The 22,929-nt window shown below is 41.9% G+C and overlaps 1 protein-coding gene across 1 annotated transcript in view; it reads left to right on the top strand.

The window, feature by feature from the left end:
• Positions 1-22,608, top strand: part of LOC135556069 (seizure protein 6 homolog) — a 68,001-nt gene extending 45,393 nt beyond the window's left edge. The window contains exons 9-19 of the mRNA XM_064988961.1: positions 8,111-8,274; positions 13,397-13,591; positions 13,767-13,905; positions 14,419-14,615; positions 14,912-15,106; positions 17,656-17,850; positions 18,893-19,084; positions 19,238-19,276; positions 20,045-20,162; positions 20,356-20,467; positions 21,247-22,608. Coding sequence (XP_064845033.1) covers positions 8,111-8,274; positions 13,397-13,591; positions 13,767-13,905; positions 14,419-14,615; positions 14,912-15,106; positions 17,656-17,850; positions 18,893-19,084; positions 19,238-19,276; positions 20,045-20,162; positions 20,356-20,467; positions 21,247-21,276 — 1,576 coding nt within the window. The 3' untranslated portion in view covers positions 21,277-22,608. The remainder of the gene's footprint in view (positions 1-8,110; positions 8,275-13,396; positions 13,592-13,766; positions 13,906-14,418; positions 14,616-14,911; positions 15,107-17,655; positions 17,851-18,892; positions 19,085-19,237; positions 19,277-20,044; positions 20,163-20,355; positions 20,468-21,246) is intronic.
• The last annotated feature ends 321 nt before the right edge of the window (positions 22,609-22,929 follow it).

Raw genomic sequence — 22,929 nt, forward strand, 5'->3', positions numbered from 1 at the left:
ATGGGTATTTCAGAATTTCACTCATGCTTCCCATAATAATAGTTGATGGCTGTTGTCCATTTAGAGCCGGAGCACTCAGGCAGAACCCTAGCCCCATCAGGGGCTTCTCTAACTCGCCCCCCCCACAAATGATAGGAATAGTACACTACAGTGAAGCAGAACCTACCTTATTCCCCGGCGATCCCATGAAAATGTTGGCCGATACCGAAGGATCCTCCGACGCTTCATGAGAAGATGCAGCTGTTATCAATAACTTCTAGTGTAGCAAGTATTTCAAGCTAGACTCCAATACTGGTAACCAGCATCAAGTCATATCATGCTGGCTTGCAAAGTGATGTTTAATTCACAGTGGAATCCAGCCAGGGTGGGGATATCCAACAATTGGAACTTTTCTTCACCCCCAATCTGCATTCAGAAAGACTGCCAGGATTAAAAAGAAGATTGAATGAGACTACCTAAACCATCTAAACTTCAGTAAAGAGTGCAAGAAGTCAATCTAACATATTGGATTAGTTTAGAAAAATGTATGTTATTTATCTTTGTGTAAAATAAGATGAATTAATCAAATGCGAAAACAAACAAAACTAAAATGATATTGAAACAAAACCATTTTAAAACTCAACTGCAATAGAGCATGCTGGAAAATATGATAATGATGGGTGTGGTCAGGCCAGTTTGACCAACTTAACCAGGTTGGACCTGCATAGAACAGCATGGACCAGCTTGGTTACCACCATACCACTGTCCAAAACACAGTGAATGTTGGTCACCAGTGTCCAAAACACAGTGAAGGCTGGTCACCAGCTTGACCAGCTAGACCACACAACGAAAAATATTTTGAAATTTGGTTGTTCTCTTGTTATGTCAGTCACTGCAGTCACTCAATTAGCAATGTCATATAACAGTTTTTTGAATGGTAAGTTGGTCTAGCCAGCTATCTAAACATGTCGAATACCGACCAGGCAAGCAGGACACGTGCCCATGGGCCCTGACCTGTAGGGGGCCCACATTGATTGTATTAGTCACTCTAATTCAGATATCATATATCATATTAACATGGCATGAGTCATGGAAAAATTTGTAGAATTGCAGGAAATTAGTTATAAAATATTTTCTCTCTGCCCCGTGGCAAAATGTGTAAAATTGCAGAAAATATGCGTTAAAACGGCAACATTTCTCTATGCTCCATGGCAAAATGTGTACTGCTTCCGGAAATGTACTTTAAAACGTACATTTTCTATCCGCCATGGGGGCCCTCTTGCTTAGGGCCCCCAAAAAGCTAGGGCCGGCCCTTGCTACTGTTATAATGCATTTAGTTAAGAGAGTTAAGTAGTCTATCTGCACAAATAGATTGATCGCACAAATCAGTTGACTTCATGTGTGGGTATAGCTCTGGGTACGACACTTTGTTTTGTGGCCCCCACATCAAAGTTGCCCATCGCTGAGTTTGACCAGCTTGACCAGCTAGACCAGCCTCTGAACAGCACTGACCAGTTATAGACTTTCATGGACCAGCATAAAACAGCATGGAAAAACAGTATGGACCAGCTTGAAATGTGTGCTGGTCTATGCTGTTTTTTTCTCAGCAGGGATGTTATTTTATACATCGGTGCAAGATGTATAAAATACGTACAAATACCCTGTGTAAATAAGCTCTATTAGAGTTGCTGTCTCGTGGACAGACTACGTAAACTACGTACCATAGAGCTGTCATGATATCACAAGATGAGTGAGATAATGAGCAGCATTAGTTACAGTAGTTTGGACATGTCTGTAACTTGCAAAGAGTGAGGGTGGAGCTCTTCTTTCCAGTTCCAAACCTCACTCTATCTCTTCTCTTAACATGTATGGAACCAGAACTTAATCGAGCATCTGACCAAGACTTTAGTTCTGGGTTAATAACCAAGATTATATTCAAGTTAACACTGCAACTATGAGAATGCCACAGTGTATTTAGTGATCTTTGTTGACTGGTGTTTTGGCTCACTGCCTGCAATTTACTGCTTGTTTCTACAGCACCAACTTGCGAGTTGGTCATATCCCGCTCGTACAGTGTATGTGCAGCCAGGACCTATAGAGAGAGTAAGGCCTCTGCTTTCTCTCTGTTTTCCGTACTGGTGTGTGCTTTTGTGTTTGCCATTTCACTGGCTGTGCTTGTTTCGGGAGGCGGGGTTAGGGCTGTATTTGCGAACCGACTGAAGCTCATAGCAAACTGTTAGTAAATTATTTTCAAGAAGAGAGACACAGAAGCCCAGCTAGCCTGTAGTTTCAAATGCAGGTTGCTAACAAATGTTTTCAACGCTGCAGGAGCTGTGTTGGTGGGAGTGTTGCCGCTCTGTCGTCTCTCCGCAGCCGACTGGCTGGTGCCCTGCAGGGATTCCTCCCTGAAGGGGTCTCCACATTCCCTGGAGAATGGAGTTAGTAGGATGCTTCTGGATGACTTAGTGGATGTTCCTATTCTTCAACCTACTAAGCAACTATGGAGGCATGTCACTCGCCATGGAGGTTGAAAGCAGCAGCCTTTGGCAATAAGGGCCCCCTTGGCTGTGGTAAGCCTGGATCGGATACATACCGACACCTTCATCCCTGGGGGCTTCCACTTCGAGATCAGATCTGGAGGTACCTGCGTCTTCGTCCCGTGTTCTGTCTCCCTCTCTGGTGGCTTCTACCTCAGGTTCAGATTTTCAGAGCTCCCCCCTTCGTTGGACCATGAGGGTGTCTGGGTGAAAGAAAGTCCAGACCTCCTCAGATATTTCACCAGCTGTCATCATCGACAGCTCTATGGTGAGAAACATCTCGGTTCCTGGGGCAAAAACTCTGTGCTATCATGAGTACAGGACATTACAAGCATGAGCATGAGTACAGGACATTACAAGACTGCTTCCTACCATTCTCCGACAGCTGTCGGTGGCTGACGTTGTCGTAGTCCATGTTGGATAAAATGACACACATTAGGAGGGCTAGCTCGGAACTGCTGAAAATGGATTTTGAAGAACTGATTCTAGCTCTGAAAGATTCCAAAAAGCGGCCAATTATTCCAAGCCCGGTAACACCGCTGGGCCACGGCTGTGAAAGATTCAGGAAGCTACTGGCATTTACACACCTGGCTAAAATACTACTGTAGATCTGTTGCCATAACTTTTATAGATAACTTTGACACCTTTTGGAAACAGAAGATGATCTACAGGAATGACTCTATCCTAATCATCTTGCCTCCTGGACCCTGTCCAAGCATTTCAAGGCTGCGTTGAGACAATGACGTATCAGTGACCCAAGCCCTGCTCAGATAATCCCTACCATTGTGTCGCTTAGTTGTTGTAGTGATGCTGCAAATGTGCATTGTCCCAGGGATGTTGGCAGTCATAAGAGAGTAACCTGATTTATGTCCCTCTAACTCCCCTCAATCCCTCTGTCAATCCTATGCAGTATTAATGCGCCTATGAACCTGAGATATACTATTAGCAGTGAGGAGGTTTGCCCTAGTAGGAAGTCCACTGTGTGCATTATCAGCTCAAACATATCACCGTCATATCTACCTCTGATAAGTCTCCCAGTAAAGCAATAAAACAATCAAGAATTCCAGAAAAGTGCTAAAAATAGCCCACATTAAACTGGTCCCGGCTACCTTCAGACTAGTCTTGTGAGGTTTATGGGCATCCTAGAGCATTTTTATTTTACCTTTATTTAACCAGGCAAGTCAGTTAAGAACAAATTCTTATTTTCAATGACGGCCTAGGAACAGTGGGTTAACTGTCTGTTCAGGGGCAGAATGACAGATTTGTACCTTGTCAGCTCGGGGGTTTGAGCTTGCAACCTTCCGGTTACTAGTCCAACGCTCTAACCACTAGGCTACCCTGCCGCCCCTCGGCATAACAACCGACAGGTACGTCTGTGTTAAAGACTCACCTTTTCATAGAGAGGTCATATTAGTGTTTGGACGCTACAGACAGATTGGCAGATTGGCTGTACCGACGTCAAACGAGTCCCGTGATGTTTGTGGTGGTCGTAGAGCAAAACTGAGAACAATATCATGTTCATGAGAGTCTCATGAGTGTCATCTCTCCATAGACGGGGTTGTTGGCCAAGTAGTTTTGGACGCTACATCAATTTTTTTACTATGCGAATTAGTATTCCGCTACCCAAGAATAGCAAAGGATCCTTTACTGGCTCAAACAGCCAACCAATCAGCCTGTTAATAATCACCCTTAGTAAACTTTTGGGGAACAAATGGTGTTTGACCAGATACAATGCTATTTCACAGTAAACAAATTAACAACAGCATGTTTATAGGGGAGGGGCATTCAATATGTATGGCACTTACACAAATCACTGATGATTGGCTGAGAGAAATTGATAATAAAAAGTTTGTGGGATCTGTTTTGTTATACTTCAGTGTAGCTTTTGATTATCGATCATAATCTGCAGCTGGAAAAACATATATGTTATGGCTTTACATCCCCTGCTATATTGTGGATCGAGTGTTACCTGTCTAACAGAACACAGAGGGTGTTCTTTAATGGAAGCCAATCCAACATAATCCAGTTAGTCAGGCATTCCCCAGGGCAGCGGTCTAGGTTTCAGAATATGTGGCCAGAATTAAGTTAGTCACCGATTACATTAGCGCACGCCACCGTACAAATTCAACACATCCGGTGAAATTGCAGGGCGCCAAATTCAAAATAAATTTTTTTTATATTAAACTTTCATGGAATAGAAGTGTCTTACATCATTCAAAAGCTTAGAATCTTGGTTATCGAACTGCGTTGTCAGATTTCAAAAAGGCTTTATGTCGAAAGCATAGCATTCGATTATCTGAGAACAGTGTCCCACGTCAACATATTTTTCAAACCAGCACAGGCATCACAAAATCACAAATGGCGATAAAATAAATCACTTATCTTTGAAGATCTTCCTCTGTTTGCAATCCCAAGGGTCCCAGCTACACAATGAATGGTTGTTTTGTTTGATAAAGTCCTTTATATCCAATAAAGTCTGTTTAGTTGGCACCATTTATTTCAGTAATCCACTCGTTCAACATGCATACAAAGGAATCCAAAAAGTTACTGGTAATGTTTGTCCAAACAAGTCAAACAATGTTTCTAATTAATCCTCAGGTACTCTAATATCGAAATTAACAATAATATTTAATACAGAGATTAGTATGTTCAATAGGGAAGATAAATAACTAAGAGCGTGCCACAAGAATACTTTCCTAATGAGGGACACCTTGGATACACTACAACTACCGGTTCGTTTTTCAAGAAACAAGCCAGAAACCTTGTATAAAGACTGTTGACATCTAGTGGAAGCCATAGGTACTGCAAAAAATTCTGGATGGATTTTCCTCTGATATTTGCTTGCCATATCAGTTCTGTTATACTCACAGACATTATTTTAACAGTTTTAGAACCTTCAGAGTGTGTTTTATCCAATTCTGCCAGTTATATGCATATCCAAGCTTCTGAGTCTGACAGGCCTGTTTACTTTGGGCAGGTCAGACAGGTGGATATTCAGGAAAATAGACCATGCGCTAACCCTACCTATAAAGTACATATTACCTCAATTACCTCGACTAACCGGTGTCCCCTCACATTGACTCTGTACCGATACCACCAGTATATAGCCTCGCTATTGTTATTTTACTGCTGCTATTAATTATTTGTTACTTTGATGGGCTTGTATAAATAAGCGTTTCAGTCTCGAATTCGAAGCATGTGACAAATACAATTTTATTTGAGACTATGGGAGGAGCACAGTACTACATAGAGCCATGACCACATGGAACTCTATTCCACATCAAGTAACTCATGCAAGCAGTAAAATCTGATTTGAAAACAGATAGATATATATATGGAACAGCGGCGACTGTGAAGAGACACTCACGCAAGCACAGACACATGCATTCACACACACACATGATAACATACGCACAACACACACGCGTACACATGGATTTTCTGTTGTAGATATGTGGTAGTAGAGTAGCGGCCTTGGCAGCAGCTAATGAGAATCCATAATAAAATCAAATACCATGGTTAAACATCTTGATGGAATAACCTCTCTCCCTTCACTCTTCTTTCCTTCCTTTCATCTTTCCTTCCTTTCTACCATCCTTCCTTCCTACCCGCTCCACTATTCTTCCTCCATCTGCACCCATCTTTCTCCCCACCTGCATACCAAGCTCTCCCCCGCCCACCATTTGGCAAATCTGACCATAATTCTATCCTCCTGATTCCTGCTTACAAGCGAAAACTAAAGCACCAGTGACTTGCTCAATACGGAAGTGGTCAGTGGCGGGAATACTACACTTACAGGACTGTTTTCTTATTACAGACTGGAATATGTTATGGGATTCATGCAATGGCATTGAGGAGTACACCACCTCAGTCATCGTCCCCACAGTGACTGTACATACAAATCCCAACCAGAAGCCAAGGAGACAGGCAACATTCACATTGAGCTAAAGGCTAGAGCTGCCACTTTCAAGGAGCAGGAGACTAATCCAGACATTTATAAGAAATCCCGCTATGCCCTCAGACGAACCATTAAGCAAGCAAAGCGTCATTACAGGATTAAGATTGAATCCTACCACACCGGATCTGATGCTTGTCGGATGTGACAGAGCTTGAAAACTATTACGGACTACAAAGGGAAACCCAGATGCGAGCTGCCCAGTGATGTGAGCCTACCAGACAAGCTAAGTGCCTTTTATGCTCGCTTCAAGGCAAGCAACACTGAAGTGAGAATACTGTTCATTGACTACAGCTCAGCGTTCAACACCGTAATGCCCATGAAGCTCATCACTAAGCTAAGGACTCTGGGACTAAACACCTCCCTCTGCAACTGGATCATGGACTTCCTGACATGCCACCCCAAGGTGGTAAGAGTAGGCAACAACATATCTGCCACGGTGATCCTTAACACTGGTGCACCTCAGGCGTGTGTGCTTAGTCCCCTCCTGTACTCCCTGTTCACCCACAACTGCGTGGCCAAACACGATTCCAACACCATCATTAAGTTTGCTGATGACACAACAGTGGTAGGCCTGATCACCGACAACGATGAGACGGCCTAGAGGGAGGAGGTCAGAGAACTGGCAGTGTGGTGCCAGGACAAGAAACTCTCCCTCAATGTGAGAAAGACAAAGGAGCTGATCGTGGACTACAGGAAAAGGTGGGCCGAACAGGCCCCCATTACCATTGACGTGGCTGTATTGGAGGGGGTTCGAGAGATTCAAGTTCCTTGCTGTCCACATCAACAAGGAACTATCATGGTCCAAACATACCAAGACCGTTGTGAAGAGGGCAAGACAACACCTTTTCCCATCAGGAGACTGAAAAGATTTGGCATGGGTCCCCAGAACCTCAAAAGGTTCTACAGCTGCACCATCAAAAGCATCCTGACCAGTTGCATCACCGCCTAGTATGGCAACTGCTTGGCATCTGACCGTAAAGGCTCTAAAGAGGGTAGTGCAAATGGCCCAGTACATCACTGGGGCCAAGCTTTCTGCCATCCAGGTCCTATATAATAGGCGGTGTCAGAGGAAAGCCCATAAAATTGTCAGAGACTCCAGTCACCCCATTTATAGACTGTTTTCTCTGCTACCGCATGGCAAGCGGGACCGGAGCGCCAAGTCTAGTACCAAGAGTCTCCTCAACAGCTCCTACACCCAAGCCATAAGACTGCTGAACAATTAGTAAAATCACCACCGGACAATTTACATTGACCCTCCCCCTCCCTTTTGTACACTGCTGCTACTCGCTGTTTATTATCTATGCATAGTCACTTCACCCCCACCTACATGTTCAAATGACCTCAAATAACCTGTACCCCTGCACACTGAATCAGTACCGGTGCCCCCTGTATATAACCCCATTATTGTTATTCTTATTGTGTTACTTTTTTATTATTACTTTTTATTTGAGTCTACTTGGTAAATATTTTCTTAACTCTTCTTGAACAGCACTGTCGGTTAAGGGCTTGTAAGTAAGCATTTCTCGGTGAAGTCTACACTTGTTGTATTCTGCGCATGTGACAAATGAAGTTTGATTTGATTTCATCCTCTACTCTTCTTTCTTCCCCTCCATCCTTTATTCTCCGTCTTTGTCAGGCTGATTGTGCGAAGCGGAAACAACTCCATGGCTCCGTTGCTCTTTGACTCAGACCTGGACGATGTTCCAGAGCGTGGCATCGTGAGTGAGGGCTTCATACTCTACCTGGAGCTCACGGCCGACTCCTCTTTCATCCCGCTACTGCTAGCGCTGCGCTATGAAGGTGAGACCTTAAAATGCTCCCAGCATCAGTACACAGTTTCTCTTGTCTCTTTCTCACTCTTAATTGTTACTTGACTGTGCAGTACAGTCACTGCTGCTTGCTTTAGTTTAGGGCTGTCCCCGTCAAAATAAAATCTCGGTTGACCGAGAGTCGTCTTGTTCTTAAGACCAATCGATTGGTTGAAACTTTTAAACGTATTTTTCAATATGTGTTTGAATAAAACCAACTACATATGCACCGAGCTTGTCTGATGGTTTAAGCATACTGTTTGATTAAATAATTAAGACACACAAATGACACAAAGGTCAGACTGTGTTAAAAACATGACAGCAAGTGCCTGTGTGACTGGCGCACATTGTCTCGCTCTCATCGCATGCATATAACCAATAGGGCCTGACCTATAGCTTATCAAAATCACATCAATACATTTGTTATAACAAACTCCAAACACAGTAAGGTTGACAGCAAAATGGATGAGGAAGACGTGAAAAATGCGAAACGGGCGAATGTTTACTGGTTGCTCAGGAGGGAAAGGGGAAGTCAGATCTGTGGAAGACTTAGCTGTGGAAACTACTGGAGATCAAGATAAAGGAGGGTATAAGAGCAAGCGTATGAGAATTATGTGTGCCAAACAGCTGCTGTTAAATTACAATATTATAATTTTTTCTGACCATTTGGAACTGTGTAAACAACACTAAATAAATAACTGTACCAAAGAGTCTGTTCAAACACAAAATAAATCATACAAAGCCTTTATTACAGCAGACAAAAAAATTGTTGCATGCATTCTTGAATTGCAGTTTATTTGTTGTGTCGACAAATTATTCTAAGCTCCCTTTGTTATTTCATTATAAAACTAAAATGCTTGATTGCATTTCAAAGCATAAATGTCTCGCATAGTGTGATGGCATGAACAAATTAATGATTGATTCAGTAGCCTATATATTGAAATGTTGGCGTAAATAAGTTACGGTATTAAGACTAAACAGGACGCCCTCTTATGCCTACAGTTCAATGGTGGTTATACAAGGCTTACTAATGATAACGACATGACTTATTATTATAATGATGATCATAATAATAATGGTAATAATAACCATAAAAAGGAGATCAAGAAAAAGGAGTGTATAGGAGCAAGAGCTGTGTGCATATTATGTGTGACAAACAGATGCTGTTAGATTATAATATTATTTTTCTGCCTGTTTGGAACATTGTAAACAACCCCAAAAAAATAAGTAATGCCAGTCTGTTCTAACGAAAAAAACAATTGTAAAGCCTTTATTACAGCATAGCAAAGATTAAAAACAGCCAAATCTGCTTTATCCGACATTGTGCCATTGCATGAGACTTGGTGCTCACGGAATCAGTAGGCTATTAAATAAGCACCTGGACTACTGTTCAGTCGTGTGGTCAGGTACGACAAAGAGGGACTTGGGAAAATTGCAGTTGACTCAGAACAGGGCAGCAAGGCTGGCCCTTAAAAGTACACTGAGAGCTAACATGACTGACATGCATGTCAATCTCTCATGGCTCAAAGTTGAAGAGAGAATGACTTCCTCATTGCATTTTAAGAGGTGTTGACATGCTGAAGAAACAGAGCTGTTTGTCTAAAATACTAGCACACAGCTCGGACACCCATGCATACCCCACAAGACATGCCACCAGCGGTCTCTTCACAGTCCCCAAGTCCAGAACAGACTATGGGAACAGAGGGCACATACTGTATATTGTCACGTTGTTCGTAATATTGGTTGGACCAAGGCGCAGCGTACATAGAGTTCCACATATTTTAATGAATAAAGTGAAACTAAAGCAAATACTAAAGAATAAACGAAACGTGACGACAATTCAGTGCTAACAGGCAACTTAACATAAACAAGATCCCATAAAGCACAAAAGGGGAAATGGCTGCCTCAATATGATCCCCAATCAGAGACAACGATAAACAGCTGCCTCTGATTTGGAATCATACCAGGCCAACATAGATAGATAATTACCTAGATGACCCACCCTAGTCACACCCCAACCTAACCAACATAGAGAATAACAGGCTCTCTATGGTCAGGGCGTGACATATATACACATACTAATCAGGGGGAATGGGAACCAGGTGTAGATAATGAAACAAGACAGTCCGGGGTTGGTGGTAATGAATCCAGTTCAGTAACGTAGACCTCCGGAGCTGGTGAACGGAATGAGCAGCACCACCGGGAGGATTTGTGACAGGAGCAGATAATGGGGATCCATAATAAATACAAATACAAACCCTATTCACATTGGACTAGTATTACTAGAGAACGTTGGTTATGTAATTGTTAGCCCAGAATGTCCGTTATTCCAGAGGACGATTCGGACAGGAATAGTTTTCGTCCAAACTTCCCCCTGTAGTTCTTTCTTTTTTTTTCAAGTAAATTGACAGTTATGACAGAAGCCTGGAGGTTTTTTTTGTAGGCGTGAAGATATTTCAACAAGTCCAGGCAATAACAGGGTTACACTGATAACAGGGTTACACTGAAGCTTGGTTCCCATTTTTCTAAACCATACAAATCCATCTTTGGTATAGTATCGCCATAATATTTGAGTTAAGGAAGTGTGATCATAATCATAGAATATTTTAGCGATCCGCAGTAGACTTAAATGCCCCCCGGTCTTCAGATGTGAGATAAATAGTGCACTTGTTCTTGAGATACGTTTTAAGGCTATGAAATGCAAAAGTGAACTTACCATTTCCAAACATTTAGGTCAGTTGTATGCTCCTTTACGATCTATTAACAGCAAGGGTTATATTAAATAGGCATAATTTTTTTTATAGACGCATTTGGCAATATTCAATTCATACGCACAAAGCATATGGACAAAAGCATTCATTGAAAGTTGATGCATGTAGGCCCTTCACACAGTGCATTCAGAAACTATTCGGACTCCTTTTCTTTTTCCTTATTTTAAAATGGATACAATAATTTATTTCCTCATCACTCTACACACGATACCCCATAATGACAAAGCAAAAACAGGTTTTTAGACATTTTTGCTGATTTATATTTTAAAAAACTAAGTACCTTATTTACATACGTTTTCAGACCCTTTACTATGAGACTTGAATTTGACATCACATGCTGCCTGTTTCCATTGATCATCCTTGAGATGTTTCTACAGCTTGATTGGAATCGACCTGAAGTAAATTCAATTGATTGGACATGATTTCGAAAGGCACACACCTGTCTATATAAGGTCTCACAGTTAACAGTGCATGTCAGAGCAAAAACCAAGCCATGAGTCCGAAGGAATTGTCCGTAGAGCTCCGAGACAGGATTGTGTTGAGGCACATGTCTGGGGAAGGGTACCAAAACATTTCTGCAGCATTGAAGTTCCCCAAGAACACAGTGGCCTCCAACATTATTAAATGGAAGAAGTTTGGAACCACCAAGACTTTTCCTAGAGCTGGCCACCCAGCCAAACTGAGCAATCAGGGAGAAGGGCCTTGGTCAGGGAAGTAACCAAGAACCGATGGTCACTCTGACAGAGCTCCAAAGTTCCTCTGTGGAGATGAGAGAACTTTCCATCTCTGCAGCACTCCACCAATCAAGTCTTTATTGTAGAGTGATCAGACAGAAGGCACTCCTCAGTAAAAGGCCCGTGACAGCCTGCTTGGTGTTTGCCAAATGGCACCTAAAGGACTCTCAGACTATGAGAAACAAGCTTTTGGCCTGAAACCTGGCTCCATCCCTGCGGTGAATCATGGTGGTGGCAGCATCATGCTGTTTTATTGTTTTTCAGCGGCAGGGACGGGGAGACTAGGCAGGTTTGAGGCAAAGATGAGCAGAGCAAAGTACAGAGACATCCTTGATGAAAACCTGCTCCAGAGTGCTCAGGGCCTCAGACTGGTGCAAAGGTTTACCTTCCAAGAGGACAACAACCCCAATCCCACAGCAAGACAAGGCAGGAGTGGCTTTGGGATAAGTCTCTGAATGTCCTTGAGAGAGCCCGGACTTGAACCCAATCGAACATCTCTGGAGAGAAAATAGCTGTGTAGCGACGCTCCCCATCCAACCTGACAGAGCTTGAGAGGAACTACGGAGAAGAATGGGAGAAACTCCCCAAATACAGGTAATCTTGTAGCATTATACCCAAGAAGACTCAAGGCTGTAATCGCTGCCAACGGTGCTTCAACAAAGTACTGAGGAAAGGGTCTGAATACTTATGTAAATGTAATATTTCCCTTTTTCTTAAATATACATTTGGACAAAAAAAAATGTTTTTGCTTAGTCATTATGGGGTATTGTGTGTAGATTGATGAGGGGGGATAAAATGTTTTAATTAATTTTAGAATAAAGCTGTAACATAACAAAATGTGGAAAAAGTCAAGGGGTCTGAATACTTCTTGATGGTAATACTAGGCTATGTGCAGCACTTCATTCAATTTATTGAATCGGTCATTGTTTTCTTGCTCAAACCGTGAGCAACACCTGTCAAACTCAGATGTTTCTCTCAAAACACAGGGACTGGTATTATCAGAGGACCCTAGAGTTTGCCAAAAAGCAGTTGGTTATTCTGGCTGAAATTACTCTCCTGCCATGTACAAGTTACTGACATTGCAGATTCGGACGGGACAAAAATTACAGATATGGTGTTTTGTGCTTGTGCACATAATTACATTACCCAACCACCCCCTTCTGAATAGGGCAAGGGCTGTTTCCTCGTCTCTGCTGCTGCTGCCTCTGCCGCATTGTTCCTTTTGCTATTATGCACATATTTTAATACACTAATAATATTAGCTTTATTCTTTTTTACGCTATTCTTTTTTACATAATATAACCATAAATACAATTTCAGTATCACATGTCTTAGAGTGATGGACTGTGCCATTGCCGTGGCCTCCGCAATGGATTAGTCCAATGATACAGGCGGGAATCAAACAGGTGTCTTGTGCACTATAAAAAAATAAATCTCGGTCGACCGACAATCGATAGACCAAACAATCGACCAGTCGACTAAATGGGGTCAGCCCTACTGTAGTTCATCTTATATTATGCTTTATCCTACTTCTCTCTCTTTCTCTACTCATATTCACATGTGCACACTATTTTATCTCTCTCTCTCGTTCTCTCTCGCTTTCTCTCAGCCTTTGACGGGGAACATTGTTATGAGCCCTACTTGCCCCATGGGAATTTCAGCAGCAGTGACATTACCTTTCCGTTGGGCACCACAGTCATCTTCTCCTGCTCCCCAGGCTTTGTCATGGAGCAGGGCTCCGGGGTCATTGAGTGTGTGGACCCAAGTGATCCACACTGGAATGAGAGTGAGCCTGTGTGTAAAGGTAATACTATTGAATACTACCATTTCATTATGATAATGTGTTTGTAAAGCCCCTTTCATTCACTAAACAAACAAAAAAGATAATAATACAGTTAATGTTACAATAACTTTTTCACCCCCTCTTCCCTATCTTGCTTTCTATCTTCTGCCCCTAACTCCCACTCTCTCTCTCTCAGCTTTGTGTGGGGGAGAGTTGACCGATCCCTCCAGCACTGTTCTGTCCCCTGATTGGCCACAGAGCTACTCCAAGGGGCAGGACTGTGTGTGGCAGATCCATGGTAATGAGGAGAAGCGCATCGAACTGGACATCCAGATGTGAGTTTGGCCTCTCCAACACCCAAAAGGCATTATTTTGGTCTTTGAAGCTGTGGTTGAAGCATTTGGGAGAGGGAATTGTTCTCCTTGAATTTTCCCATGCCTCTTTTGCCTCTGAAACCTCACTGCATAACATGTGCGCTCCCTTTGCATAGTTGTTTTTTTACCACTACACCGGAGGTATATGATGGAGATAGAACTCAAAATAAGTATGTTTGTGCATGTTTTGAAAGGAATATACTTAAAGCATAAAACAAAGGTTGAACAATGTGAACCTTGCATTTCGTCGCTTCACTGATGACTGCTTCTGTGGCTGGTGTAGTGAGTCTCATTGATTATAAATGGGCGCGCTTCAACTGTGACTGACATACATTTAAAAAATGTATGTCAAAAAGTTTTTATTGTAAGGATTAGAAATGACAATGATTGTGAGAATATATATTTTATGATTCCATTTGAAGTGACATTGTGAAAGTTGTTTTCCTCTCTTCATGTATTTTGTCTCCCTCAAAGTTTGAATATCCGCCACAATGACGTTCTCACCATATTCGATGGTCACGACCTCATGTCCCATGTGATTGGCCAGTACCTGGGGTCACGAGAGCGTTTCCAGGTCGTGTCAGGTGGTTCTGAGGTCACTATTCAGTTCCAGAGTGACCCTGACGATTCCTCCTTTATTCTCAGCCAGGGGTTCCTTATTCACTACCGTGGTACGTACACATACAGGACTTTTACATACAGGACATTACATTCACATAAAGGACATGATATGCAGAACATTGATTGCCCATACATAGCATCACACAAATACAATATTTACATTTTCCTGGCGTGTATTCAGTGAGGCAATATGTTAATAACTTTGTAGATATAATATGAACAGACAAGACGATTTACGTATTCTACCTCAATTGTGTGTTCTACGCGATTATTTATCAATCTGAATGTTCTGAACAAGCACTTGGTTTATCCTACATCTAATGACATCAACTTCTTTCACATCCAGAGGTAGAGCCTAATGACACCTGCCCTGCCCTCCCTCAAATCGAATTTGGCTGGATTAGCTCCTCCCACACCTCTCCTGTGAGGGGAAGTGTGTTGACCTATCAGTGCCAGCCGGGGTATGACATCAGTGGCTCTGACATCATCACTTGCCAATGGGATCTTTCCTGGAGCAACAGCCCACCCACCTGCATCAAGGGTGAGCTAAAGTGCGTTCCTGCCCGACGACATTGCTGACTCATGCCAGATCATATGTTATAGCAATCTGGTGCCCGACGGCACAGTCAATGTGGTATGCAACAATTGGTTGATGCAACGCAACACCTGAGCAGGGGAACACAACCCAAACTTCCAACAACTCTTCGGGTGTGTTTGAGAGCATAAATGTTGCTCCGTTGCAGATCACCGACTGAGCATACATCTTAGAGGTTGAGTAAGGCTTAGATTCAATCAGATCTAGCGTTTACTGGTGATAGCCGACACCCGCAATAGCTGTTTTGGTGGTGTTGGAGGTGGAACTGCATTGGCGTTTTCAAATTGGTGAGCAGCTGCACTTGATAATTGTTATGAAGCCAGTATGTTGGCAGCAGCCACTCAATGTCAGTGGTGGCTGTTTAACAGTCTGATGGCCTTGTGATAGAAGCTGTTTTTCAGTCTCTCGGTCCCTGCTTTGATGCACCTGTACTGACCTCACCTTCTAGATGATAGCTGGCTGAACAGGCAGTGGCTCGGGTGGTTGTTATCCTTGATGATCTTTATGGCCTTCCTGTGACATTGGGTGGTGTAGGTGTCCTGGAGGGCAGATAGTTTGCCCCCGGTGATGCGTTGTGCAGACCTCACTACCCTCTAGAGAGCCTTACGGTTGTGGGCGGAGCAGTTGCCGTACCAGGCGGTGATACAGCCCGACAGGATGCTCTCGATTGTGCATCTGTAGAAGTTTGTGAGTGTTTTTGGTGACAAGACGAATTTCTTCAGCCTCCTGAGGTTGAAGTGGCGCTGGTGCGCCTTCTTCACAACGCTGTCTGTGTGGGTGGACCAATTCAGTTTGTCCGTGATGTGTACGCCGAGGAACTTAAAACTTACTACCCTCTCCACTACTGTCCCGTCGATGTGGATAGGGGAGTGCTCCCTCTGCTGTTTCCTGAAGTCCACAATCATCTCCTTTGTTTTGTTGACGTTGAGTGTGAGGTTATTTTCCTGACACCAGGGCCCTCACTTCCTCCCTGTAGGCCGTCTCGTCGTTGTTGGTAATCAAGCCTACCACTGTAGTGTCATCCGCAAACTTGATGATTGAATTGGAGGCGTGCATGGCCACGTAGTCATGGGTGAAAAGGGAGTACAGGAGAGGGCTCATGAGTAAGGTTGGGTTTTTTGCAGATCCAAGGTTACGACTGTTCAGAATGATGATATGATAAGAGGTAATGATTAATAAGATTACTGTTTATCGATGTAATAGATATATATCTTATAGCGTTTAATTCTGGAAATGGTAGCTCTTTAAACAACCTCTTCTGTGGTGCCCCAAATTCCTAAATGAGTTAGTTGTTACATGATTAATTTAATCGAGTAACAATTACATAGTCAGTGGATGAAATAAATAACAGTCATCAGATTAATAGAGGTAAAGTCACAACAGGAGTTTCATGTGTCTCTTTTCAAAATAAGCAAAGCTAATCGTACTATGGTTCATAAGTGGCAGGTTGCCTCAATAGCTGCCGAATTTATTTTCAACTTTTGCATGCAAACCCCACTTTGGGAACGTAATGCCACGTAATGCCAAGGTACCAGAGGTAACAGACTCAACATTACAATTCAGCATGATACATGTGTCACCAAAATATATTCTAATTAACATATTATTTTTTATGTTATGATTTGCTCAAGCTATATATTTCATAAATATATTCTGGAAATACAGTATATGTAAATATATATATTTTCCCCCTCATATACTGTATGTACATACACTGAGTGTACAAGACATTAGGAACACCTTCCTAATATTGAGTTGCACCCCTTTTTGCCCTCAGAAGAGCATCAGTTCGTCGGGGCATGGACTCTACAAGGTGTCGAACGCGTTCTACAGGGATGCTGGCCCATGTTGACCCCAATGCTTCCCACCACAGGAGGCTGCTGAGGGGAGGACGGCTCATAATAATATCTGGAATGGAGCAAATGGAATAACTTCAAACACATGAAAACTATGTGTTTGATGTATTTGATACCATTCCACTCATTCCGCTTCAGCCGTTACCACAAGTCCGCCCTCCCCAATTAAGGTGCCACCAACCTCCTGTGCTTCCCACAGTTGTGTCAAGTTGGCTGGATGTCCTTTGGGTGGAGGACAATTATTCCAAGCAGCGCCGAAGTTCTTGATACACTCAAACCGGTGCGTCTAGTTGATACCCCGTTCAAAGGCACTTAAATCTTTTGTCTTGCACATTCACCCTCTGAATGGCACACATACACAATCCATGTCTCAGTTGTTTTAACTGGTGACATCAGTAAGGGATCATAACTGGTCATGGAAAGAGCAGGTGTTCCTAATGCTTTTTATACTCAGTGTATATTATAATGCATTAGTTTTCTGTCTGGGTTTATTCAGGGACAATGGACAATCATCTACATATCAGAAAATAAGTGTGCAGGAGTTCACTCATTTAGCTCTGTTTCATCTGTAGTACCAGGGTAGATGAAACAATATATACAAATATTAGATCATGTCTTGTATACCCTTATCGTCCACAGTCCAGCAGTGTCCTGATCCGGGGGAGGTGGTGAACGGAGCACGTTCGGTACGCCCAGAGTCTGGATTTGCTGTTGGAACAGTGGTGCGCTTCTCCTGTAACCAAGGTTACCAGCTGGAGGGCCCTGGCCAGATCTCCTGCCATGGACGGGATACAGGCACCCCCAAGTGGAGTGATCGCAGCCCCAAATGTGTCTGTGAGTCACTCCCCTGGGTGTTTGTCTGTGTGTGTTGAGATGGATGTCAAACTGTAATCCTATGGGATTATACAGTGCCTTCAGAAAGTATTCACACCTCTTGACTTTTTCCACATTTTGGCAGTGATTACAGCTGAGTCTTTCTGGGTGAGTCTCTAAAAGCTTTCAACACCTTGGCTGTGCAACATTTGCCCATTTATTATTTTCAAAATTCTTCAAGCTCAGTCAAATTGGTTGTTGATCAATACTAGACAACTATTTTCAGGTCTTGCCATAGATTTTCATGCAGATTTAACTCGGCCACATTCACTGTCTTGATAATCAACTCCAGTGTAGATTTGGCCTTGTGTTTTAAGTTATTGTCCTGCTGAAATGTGAATAAATCTCCCAGTGTCTGTTTTGAAGTCACCTTCGGCCTCATAGTGAAATCTCTGAGTGGTTTCCTTCCTCTCCAACAAGTGAGTTAGGAAGGACGCCTGTATCTTTGTAGTGACTAGGTGTATTGATACACCATCCAAAGTGTAATTTATAATTTAACCTTGCTCAAAGTAATATTCAATGTCTGCTTTTACATTTTTTACCCATCTACCAATAGATCTTTGTGGTTCAATCTGTGTTTGAAAATCACTGCTCGCTTGAGTGACTTTACAGATAGTTGTATGTGTGGGGTACAGAGACAAGGTAGTCATTGAAAAAAATCATGTTAAAAACGTTTATTGCACACAGAGTGAGTCCATGCAATTTATGTGACTTGTTAAGCACATTTTTACTCCTGAATGTATTTTGGCTTCCCATTACAAAGGGGTTGAATACTTAGACTCAATACATTTTAGCTTTTCATTTGTAATTCATTTGCAAACATTTCGAAAAATATAATTCTACTTTCACATTATCCGGTATTGTGTGTAGGCCAGGGAAAAATAATCTCAGTTTAATCCATCTTAAATTATACAACAAAATGTGGAAAAGGGGCTGTTAATACTTTCTGAAGGCATTGCTCTTTCTCTCTCTCTCTCTATCTTTATTTCCTTTCCCAAAACAGTGAAGTATGACCCATGCCCAAACCCAGGTGTGCCAGACAATGGTTACCAGACATTGTACAAGCATAGCTACCAGGCAGGAGAGGCGCTACGTTTTTTCTGCTATGAGGGCTATGAACTCATTGGGGAGGTTATTATCAACTGTGTCCCGGGCCACCCATCTCAATGGAACAGTCCACCACCCTTCTGCAAAGGTGACAATCTACATTGGACTGCTGGAAATGAGGATGAGGGGTTAGAGGGGTTTCAAAAAATTCTGCATGAGAATTGAAACACTTGAACATATTGTAAAGAGTGAATGAGGAATGATGATCTTATAATAATAATAATCTGCATTTCTCTATCAGTGGCATACGAGGAGCTGTTGGATGATCATAAATTAGAAGGTGATTTTTCATCTCCCTCTACATCTTCTATAGGGGAATTTCGACACTTTTCAACCTCATATTCATTCTCCAGTTCCTTACAAAGACTATGAGATTCATGGTGACACTGGGAGAAGGAAAATGCCTCCCCCTTTTATTTGTATTTTGTTTTTACTTTTTTTAAGCTTTTAATGCAACTTGATGATGTCATGACATTTCTTCTTATCTCTAACTACAGAACATTGAAACGTCATGGTAACCAATTTTCAACATAGACAAACCTTGTATGATGAATTTGTACTTTTGAAACAATGTCATATCTTCACTTTATCTCCACTATGAGATATTTTTAAATCCAGTTTACCAACAAATTAATACTTGTTATGTTGGATTCACTTCTCCAACTCAACCAAAAATCAACGTTGAAGAATAATGCAGGGATTCAATCTGATCACGGGTTGTGGAAAATTTGGATTTTAAGGTCAATGTTCCTGCGTTCATGGAGATCAGCTTCACAATAAATGCTCCAGATTCCGGCTCAATCATGGGAACACATTGGGAATTCTACAAACTTTTGGCTGTCTTTTTGAGTGGGTGAATATAGGTTGTAATCTCATTGATCAATGTTTCAACCAAATATTTCCCTATTGCCCACGTTGAAATTATGTGGTGTGCTCAGTGGGATAGTGCTGGAAATAATGAAAATGAGGTTGAAATTTGATGGAATTCCCCTTTAATCGTCTTGATTTAACTTCTTCTTTCATTTATTATTTTTGATTATTTCCCTAGTATCCCAGTCATTGGAGCCCTCCCACCAAATGCTAAGTGAGAACATTGCCTTGGCAATCATCCTGCCAATCATCCTGGTCATCCTTCTGATTGGTGGAATCTACATGTATTACACAAAGTACGTATTGCGCAGTTCAGCAGTCACAATTAAAATGCATTCGTCTTACTTTCACCAAATATTGGCATGGTTTGACCGAACACACACACACATACATTCATACAAGAGTACTGAGCTATTGCATAGATCAGATATCAGAAGTTGACTATGCTTTATTCTCTCTCTCTCATACATTTATTTCCCTCTCCCTCAGTGTATGTAGACTGCAGTGGAAGCCACTTTTCTGGAAGTCTCTCTCTCACACCCACTCATACAGCCCAATTACTGTGGAGTCTGACTTCAACAACCCTCTATACGAGGCAGGAGTGAGTATTTTCTCTATTTTTGCCTAATGTTTAAGTATTGCTCAAGCGCTCTCACTTTGGGGCTAGATTCTATCAGATCCACGCTAGCCAGCATAGCGGTTGTTTTGGAAGTCTCTTGAGGTGGAACTCCGTTAGAGCTGTCAAATCTACAAGTGGTTCCTTGCGTTACCCTATCACAGACTGCCATTGGATGCAACGAAACCACACCCAACTTTATACCCGACAAGTCATGCAGCCGCATGACACGTTCAAACACTCTAATGTGTGATGTTCTGTTGTCTACAACTCGATTAAACTGATAGGCTAAAAATCCCCCCATCCAAATTAACTTGAAAACCTGCATGAGCCTGTCATTATTTTTTATCATGGATAGCCCTGTCTGTGTAACCAAATGGGAATCAAACCCAGGTTATTGGTATAACTAAACCACCAAGTAAAATTGTTCTATCTATGTCACTAAACTAGAGTTTAATGTAGAGCTCATGTACAGGTATATTGTATCAACATTAATAAATTGACAATTATTTGTTCACCTTTTCACCTTTTGGCTAGTATTTAGGGAAATATTCTCTGTAACTTTACTTTTTATTTGTCTGGAAGTTGAAATGCTATTGACTGTAGGTTAACGAAAAGTGAACACTCTAGTCCATTGCTTATGAATCCTGGAGGTTGCATGTCCTAAACTGCTGAGGATATTTTGCTGTAGCATTTAAAACCAACTATTTTCTTCTTCAAATTAATTGTTATTCGGGTCTGTTGTATTGCTACCTGGTTCCTAGGACACACGGGAGTATGAGGTGTCCATTTGAAGAAGAAATGTCTTCAGAAGAATTAAAACCCACAGATAGAGAGATCTGGAGGAAGAGGAACAACTTTCCCCCCTCATCTTCCATCTCGCTATTTCCTCTTCACTGCCTCTCTCTTTCATTCTCTCTCTTTATCTTTGAGTTTGTGTCTTTACACCTCACTTTTCTTTTGTGCGTCTCTCCAATTTCCTAGTCGCTCTTTCTGTCAGTGATTGTAGGTTTGCGTCTCCTTGGGCCAGATTCAATCCGATCGTGTTCAAGCCGCTAAGCACATTTAAAGGCAATGTTCCAGCGCTAGTGGAGACGGCATTCACGTTAAATGCTGCATATGTCGGTTCAATTGGAAATTACCTTTAAATGTCAACCTCACTTTAACGTGGATTTTCCATGGCCCAGATTGAATCTAGGCCCTTGTCTTCATCTGTTCATAGTGTGCAGCGATGACTGTCTCCCAGTGGTGTGCTGTTTTCCACAGTCCAACTTTTTGTCTAAAATTAGGATTGGTGCCTTACAGAGGTTAAGTGGTGGATAATATAGAAGGAGAGACATAAAGAGGGAGAGCCAGAGAGGGAGAAAGAGGGAATCCCGAGATATATTTATGAGGTAAAAAATGAAAAGTGAAAGACAGGAAAGCAGACACATTCTCTCTCATGCTCAGTTGCACATAGTATACACACACAGACACACCGAGAGAGAGAGAAAGAGAGAGAGAGAGAAAGAGAGAGAGAGAGAGCGAGCGAGAGAGATGCATACACACATTGAATGTAAATATTTGGTGGAATATTGAGGCTCATATATACAGAAAATTCAGTGGCAAAATATGACATTGCATAATGTATCTTCATGTTTCAACTCTCGTTGCCATAGTAAAATGTAAAATTACAAAGCCAGCATTTCATATTGTTCTTTGCCATTTTTGAAGTGTATTTCCACTTGATGTTGAATGACATTGAGAAAAAGGTGAGGACCTGAATGTTGTCACGCTTATAGCACGCAATGATTGTATATTTTACCGCTTCTGCTGAATCATGTTATTATGATTATCAACGATTATCATTGTTATCAGTGCAAATTTGAAGTTGTTGTATATGCACAATGTTGAAGAAAATAAGCTAACTTGGCTGCTTGCTGTGATGCAGTATTTAACTGATATGTTTTTTGAATTTCTTACCAGTTTATTGTCTGAACAGTAAATCTACGTTAATTCATTGTGCCAATATGGGGGTCCAGGGGACTCTTTTGCATTGTAAAAGTATTATTTGCATTATATTTTGTCATGAAGGCATTATTTATTTGCTGAAATTTAAGATTAAATCAAAGTCTGAATGGTGAAAAGAGGTATTGTCTTCATTAAATACCAAATGTTTGTAGTCCTTGTGTGGCTCAGTTGGTAGAGCATGGTCCTTGCAATGCCAAGGTTGTAGGTTTGATTCCCATGGGGGACCAGTATGGTATTACTACTGTAAACCGCTCTGTATAAAAGCATCTGCTATATTCTTTAAAAAATTGTTATAGCTTTTAAAGTCTATTGTGCATGAAGACTGAATGCCAAAGACAAAATATCAGATGTATACATTGGTTAAGTTTGATCTGTTATACTCTATGGAGGAACTGCTCTTTGGAGGAACAATCACACCAATTTAATCTGTTAATCAG

This window comes from Oncorhynchus masou, chromosome 15, assembly GCF_036934945.1.
Source record: "Oncorhynchus masou masou isolate Uvic2021 chromosome 15, UVic_Omas_1.1, whole genome shotgun sequence".
In the NCBI taxonomy this organism is placed as follows: domain Eukaryota; kingdom Metazoa; phylum Chordata; class Actinopteri; order Salmoniformes; family Salmonidae; genus Oncorhynchus; species Oncorhynchus masou.